This window comes from Lipotes vexillifer, unplaced genomic scaffold, assembly GCF_000442215.2.
Source record: "Lipotes vexillifer unplaced genomic scaffold, Lipotes_vexillifer_v1.1 scaffold977, whole genome shotgun sequence".
In the NCBI taxonomy this organism is placed as follows: domain Eukaryota; kingdom Metazoa; phylum Chordata; class Mammalia; order Artiodactyla; family Lipotidae; genus Lipotes; species Lipotes vexillifer.
The window spans coordinates 2,890,956-2,897,655 of NW_006783088.1; the positions used below are offsets into that span (position 1 = coordinate 2,890,956).

At 53.2% G+C, this 6,700-nt stretch overlaps 1 protein-coding gene across 1 annotated transcript in view; it reads left to right on the plus strand.

The window, feature by feature from the left end:
• LRP4 (LDL receptor related protein 4) overlaps window positions 1–6,700 on the plus strand; it is a 60,315-nt gene that overhangs the window by 26,373 nt on the left and 27,242 nt on the right. Inside the window, exons 9-17 of the mRNA XM_007455826.1 lie at window positions 301–426; window positions 1,042–1,167; window positions 1,393–1,527; window positions 1,877–2,002; window positions 2,321–2,551; window positions 3,421–3,577; window positions 5,277–5,494; window positions 5,659–5,835; window positions 6,221–6,351. Of these exons, the coding sequence (XP_007455888.1) occupies window positions 301–426; window positions 1,042–1,167; window positions 1,393–1,527; window positions 1,877–2,002; window positions 2,321–2,551; window positions 3,421–3,577; window positions 5,277–5,494; window positions 5,659–5,835; window positions 6,221–6,351 (1,427 nt within the window). The remainder of the gene's footprint in view (window positions 1–300; window positions 427–1,041; window positions 1,168–1,392; window positions 1,528–1,876; window positions 2,003–2,320; window positions 2,552–3,420; window positions 3,578–5,276; window positions 5,495–5,658; window positions 5,836–6,220; window positions 6,352–6,700) is intronic.

Consider the following 6,700-nt stretch of genomic DNA (forward strand, 5'->3'; position numbering starts at 1 on the left):
GTAGGTTGGGCATGGCCAAGAGGTGCTAGGTGCAAAGGATGCCAGTCCCACAGTAGACATATCTTCCATGATTCTATAGATTTATATAGTCATCATGGCAGTTTCCAGCAGATGGCAGTAAAGTGTCTTGAGGAAAAGGCACCTTTTTCCAATTCCCACAGAGATGCCGTATAGACCAGCTGTGACACTGGTGTCAAGAAGAGTGGCGTGGGTGCTGGCATAAAGCGCATTTTGGGGTGTCAGCGTGGTGCTTTGGGCTGAAGTGGGGCCCGGCTTTCATTAGACCTTTGCTTTGCCCAGCCACCTCGATATGTACGGCAGAACAGTTCCGCTGTCGGTCAGGCCGCTGCGTCCGTCTGTCCTGGCGTTGTGATGGGGAGGACGACTGTGCGGACAACAGCGATGAAGAGAACTGTGAGAATACAGGTAGAGTCTCCCAGGGGTACCCCAGGCCCGTTAACCCATAGGTGGATTGGAGGATAGGGGTGGGAAGAGGGTGTTACTGCTGCCTTTCCAGTTGGGCCAAGGTGATGCTTTAGTCAGATCTTGCCCATGACCTGGATTTTTCCTGCTCTTCTCAGTTACCAGTGTCAATCCAGGCGCATCTGTTGACCTGCAGTCTCATGGCCTGGAACACAGTATCAGGGCTGGGAGTTTCAATGGCCTCTCACATCCTGACTCACACATGACTGGTGCCTGGTACTCTGGCCTCGTGAGCAAGGACTGCTCTCTGGCTGACAGCCCCCATGCCCCCTCCCCTAGCCACACTGGTGCTGGACACATGGATGTGCTCTCTCATTCTGTCCCACACCCCTCACCATCCCACTGTGGTGTCCTGGGGAGAAAACACATGCAGACATTCAGCCAGCCCTGTCTGAGCTGTTTCCTGCCTTGGACCCCGACCCTCCCACCTTGAGTCTCATCTGTCTCCAGCTCACCCTAGAAAATGACAGGCTCCCATCCTTTTGCTGACCCAAGCCCTGCCCTGATGTGACCTGGGTCTCCCTCCCTCCTTCCCCATTTTCCTCCCTCCCTCTCCAGGAAGCCCCCACTGTGCCTCGGACCAGTTCCTGTGTTGGAATGGGCGCTGTATCGGGCAGAGGAAGCTGTGCAATGGGGTCAATGACTGTGGGGACAGCAGCGACGAAAGCCCACAGCAGAGCTGCCGTGAGTGTCCCCCCGGGCGCGCCCACCCGTGCTGCCGTGAGTGTCCCCCCGGGCGCGCCCACCCGTGGTTTGTGGCTGAGCCCCACCCATACGCTTCAAAGAGAAGCCTCCCCAGTGACTCCTGCAGCCTCAGGAGCTGTTCTTCGTGGTCCAGGTGGAATGCCAAGTTGGCTGTCTGGGGGAGGATTCTGGGCTCAACTCCCATCTCTGGCTTGGCTGGCACAGGGCCCAGGACGGGTGAGGAGAACTGCAATGTTAACAATGGTGGCTGCACCCAGAAGTGCCAGATGGTGCGGGGGGCAGTGCAGTGTACCTGCCACACAGGCTACCGGCTCATCGAGGATGGACGCACGTGCCAGGGTGAGCTGGGGCCTGGGTGGGAGCAGGGCCAGGCAGCTGTGTTTCCGATGGGTCAGGCATTTGATGGGTGTAACCTCATATCATGATCGCAATAGCCCTGGGAGGTAGGGATTGTTATCCCTCCCATTTCAGAGGTGGGGGAACGGAAGCTCAGAGAGGTGAGTTAGCAGAGTTGGGATTCCAGCCCAGCTCGGAGTGAACTCGAAGCCCTTGACCGCTTGTTATATAGTCTTCCCACTAGGCCTGGAAAGTAGATGGGTATGTGGGCAGGGAAGCAGCTCATCAGCTGGGCAGTTGGGGTGGGAGGATGGCAGAACAGAGATCTCCTGACCACGTTCCGCCCTCACAGATGTGAATGAATGTGCCGAGGAGGGGTACTGTAGCCAGGGCTGCACCAACAGCGAGGGGGCTTTCCAGTGCTGGTGCGAAGCAGGCTACGAACTCCGGCCTGACCGGCGCAGCTGCAAGGCTCTGGGTAAGGGGTGTTGGCATTTGGCTGGGTGGGCAGAGGACTGAGCCTGGCAGCCAGGTGCTCCGGTGCTTGGAGATTTGCCGAGAGTTAGCTGTTTCCATCGCAGTAAAATGGAGCTATGAATTGCATCCTGAGCCCCAAGCAAAACCCCGCTGGGGTGGGATGTGTACTTTGCAGGCTCCCACCCTTCTAGCACTGATGCTAACAGCTTGGGACATGCCCTAGCGGGCTAGGGGCCCCCTGGAGCTGGGGGTGCACGCTGATGTTGCCAGGGGCAGCTCTGGAGCCCGGCGGGGGCCCCATTTCTATGCCACGTCCCAGGGCCGGAGCCTGTGCTACTGTTCGCCAACCGCATCGACATCCGTCAGGTGCTGCCGCACCGCTCTGAGTACACACTGCTGCTCAACAACCTGGAGAATGCCATCGCCCTTGACTTCCACCACCGGCGTGAGCTTGTCTTCTGGTCCGATGTCACCCTGGACCGGATCCTCCGCGCCAACCTCAATGGCAGCAATGTGGAAGAGGTTGTGTCTACAGGGCTCGAGAGCCCAGGTAGGGAACGAGGCCCCATGGGGAGGGGCAGGGCCACACCACATGCAGAGCCATCGAGGAAGGAACAGGCAAGTGGCTACAAACCTTAGGCAGCGGAACATCTTCTTCTCGCAGTGAAATCTTGGATGGAACTCTAATATGGAAAACATTCATTAGTCTACATTCATTTTATAGGTTCAGGTTTATAACGTTTGCTGGTTGTAAAGCAAACATGAGCTCAATCAGCAAGAGTAATGAGACCGTTTTGATGAATGTAACCATCTGAAATCAGAGATTTGTGGATGACCGTTAGAATCCTCTATCAGCCTTGCATCCAATTAAATTCTGACTTTTGTTTTGATTGCTTAGTATTAGGAATATTCTGATCAACCCAGATAAATATATCCAAATGTTTGCAGATTAGAAAAACAATAGCTCACTTTGCAATCTCAGGCCATTCTACAAGCAAGGGAAGTGGGTTAGAATTTGGTATTGAGCACATTTGACTCAAATGCTTATGGGACTTCTGATGTTTCTCTGCGAACCCCTGAGCCACAATTTGTAAACCCCTGGGCCACTGCAGTCGGGGACCCTGGGTGTGGGTCAGGGAGCCAGGATTCGTGAAGTGGTATGTGATTGGCTGCGAGGAGGAAATGCATGACCTTGGACAGTTACTTGACTTCTCTGTGCCTCAATATCCTCACCTTCATGGGCATTATAGTACCTAGCTCACACAACTGTTGTGATGATTAAACGAGTTAGTGTGTGTAACATGGTTAGAAGAGTACCTGGCCCAAGAAACGGCTTCGTGTAAGAGCTGCCCCTGTTTCTATGGCACAGAGGAGCCTGGGCTGAACCGCTGACATTTTTCCATGGCCTCTTTCCACTAGGGGGCCTGGCTGTGGATTGGGTCCATGACAAACTCTACTGGACCGACTCAGGGACATCAAGGATTGAGGTGGCTAACCTGGACGGGGCCCACCGGAAGGTGCTTCTATGGCAGAACCTTGAGAAGCCCAGGGCCATTGCCTTGCACCCCATGGAGGGGTGAGTGAGCTGTGGCTCAAGCTCCCAGGTTCCTCATGCAACCTCCAGGGACAGTTCCCCCCACCACCTGGGCCAGACTTTGTTGGTAGGGGGTGGGGTGGGGGGCGGGCTTCCTCACAGGGTGATGTTAATAGCCTTGGCTGTGCACTCAGACACACCTGGATTTACAGCTCTTCAGTAATTGGCTATATGGCCTTGGGCTAATTAATCTCTCTCTGCCTCCATTTTACTCATTTCTAAACTGGTGATCGAAAATATACCTACCTCACGGCTGTGTGAAGATTAAAGATTGAATGAGATGATGCATTTTAAATAGCCTAACACATTATATAAGTGGTAGATGTTTAGTATTTTTGTTATTAGTTCATAGGGTTGAGCTAATTAATAAAAATTAATAGGGGGCTTCCCTGGTGGCACAGTGGTTGAGAATCTGCCTGCCAATGCAGGGGACACAGGTTCCATCCCTGGTCAGGGAACTAGATCCCACATGCATGCCGCAACTAAGAGTTTGCCTGCCACAATTAAGGAGCCCACCAGCTGCAACTAAAAAAAAAGCGCAAGTGCTGCAACTAAAGGAGCTGGCGAGCCGCAACTAAGACCCGGCACAACCAAAAAATAAATAAATAAATAAATCAGAATAAAATAAATTTAAAAAAAACCTGGCAAGGTTGAATAGCAAGAAGCTGGCATTACTTTAAAAATAAAATAAAATAAAATAAAAATTAATAATTTTATTATTAGAAGAAAGGTCTCCTGAAGTGGAAGTTCTTAGCCTCTGGCTTTTAAAACTTAAATGCAGGGACTTGCCTGGTGGTCCAGTGGTAAATAATCCGCCTTCCAATGCAGGGGACACAGGTTCGATCCCTGGTCAGGGAACTAAGATCCCACGTGCTGCGGGGCAGCCAAGCCCGCGCGCCACAGCTACTGAGCTTGCGTGCTTCAACTAGAGAGCCCACGTGCCACAAACTACAGAGCCCACGCGCTCTGGAGCCCATGTGCCCTGGAGCCTGTGCGCCACCACTAGAGAAGAGAAAACCTGCACACCACAACTAGGGAGAAGCCCGTGCGCCCGAACGAGTGCCACAACAAAGGCTCCCGTGTGTCGCAACGAAGACCCCATGCAGCCAAATGAATAAATATTAAAAAGAAAAATTTAAGTGCAGTCAATCAAGGGGGGTGTCCTCTAAGATCCTACAGTTGCAGGTCAGCTGTTTTAGAAACACAGAGTGTGTGTGTGTGTGTGTGTGTGTGTGTGTGTGTGTGTGTGTGTGTGTGTGCGCGCGCGCGCGCGCGTACGCGCGCGCATGCGCGCTCATGTGTGAAATTACAAAAGGCGGTGGTAGACATTGTGACAAAGAAGAAAGTGCTTGTCCTAAGTCATATCACACTAGTATATTGTCAGTTCTACAAGGTCAGGATTTTTGTCTGTTTTGTTCACTGCTGCACTCCCAATACCCAAGATAGATATGCCCTGCTCGTAGCAGGTACTCCAAAATTTTTTTTGTTAAATGAATACATGCCCTGTCTAGAGACATTTAAATTCAAATATTGAAAAAATGCTCTGCAGACCAAACAATGTGTCTCCTAACAGTTGGAGTCACCTGGTTTAAACCAATAAAAGCCGCCTGCCTGATTACTGTCCTGGGTACTTACCCACCCTCTACTGCCTTCCTCGCAATGTCCTTTTCTCTATTCCCAGTACCATTTACTGGACAGACTGGGGCAACACCCCCCGCATCGAGGCCTCCAGCATGGATGGCTCTGGACGCCGCATCATTGCCGATACCCATCTCTTCTGGCCCAACGGCCTCACCATTGATTATGCCGGGCGTCGTATGTACTGGGTGGATGCTAAGCATCACGTCATCGAGAGGGCCAATCTGGACGGGAGTCACCGCAAGGCTGTCATTAGCCAGGGTGAGGCCCTCCCTTCATTCACTCTCCTTTATCTCTCATCCTACTTCCACTGTCCCAGCCCCCAGGAGCCTTGGCAGAGGGTGAGATTTGTACAGTTGCTGGGCCTGGGCCCAGGGGCCAGGCAGGCCATGTCTAGACTGAGGTCATCCTGGGCTTTCCCCCAGGCCTCCCGCATCCCTTTGCCATCACCGTGTTTGAAGATAGCCTGTACTGGACAGACTGGCACACCAAGAGCATCAATAGTGCTAACAAGTTTACTGGCAAGAACCAGGAGATCATTCGCAACAAACTGCACTTCCCCATGGACATCCACACCTTGCACCCCCAGCGCCAGCCTGCAGGTAAAAAACCGCCCACCTGGTGGGCCTCCAATGCTTCTGAGAACCTTCCTTGCACCTGTCACAGTTGCCTTTGTTTCTCGTGGGGAAATTTGAGATTAGCACTGATGTGGGCTAATCCCTCCCTCTGCTGGACATTTAGGGTAGTACAACGTTGAGACTCACGAAAGACTTTCAATTTCACTGTCCCCATCTAATTCATGCAGACATTTCCTGTGTGTCAGGTATTCACTCTGCTCACAGGTGGGGCAGATATAAAAAATAATAAGGCGTAGTTCCTCCCTTGAGGGAACTCATACCCTTGCTAAACCACTACTCACTAGCCTTGGGACCGCTCCTCCCAACCTTTGGTCTTACCCGACCTTCTTGCTCTGGGCTTTTTGAGCAGGGAAAAACCGCTGTGGAGACAACAACGGAGGCTGTACCCACCTGTGTCTGCCCAGTGGACAGAACTACACCTGTGCCTGCCCCACTGGCTTCCGCAAGATCAGCAGCCACGCCTGTGCCCAGAGTAAGTGGGTCTAGGGCACCTGCCTCAATGGACACGCCTTGTGAGGGTGGGTGGAAGGAACAAGGGATAGGAGTTCAGGGATTGCCAGTTGTGGGGAGGAGCCAGGCTCCTCAGGTAGCCCCTGGAGAGGAAGAATGTAAGAGGCTGAGGGCTCCAATGTCAAAGCTGAGGGCTGGGCTTCCCTGGTGGCGCAGTGGTTGAGAGTCTGCCTGCCGATGCAGGGGACACGGGTTGGTGCCCCGGTCCGGGAAGATCCCACATGCCGCGGAGTGGCTGGGCCTGTGAGCCATGGCCGCTGGGCCTGCACGTCCGGAGCCTGTGCTCTGCAATGGGAGAGGCCACAACAGTGAGAGGCCC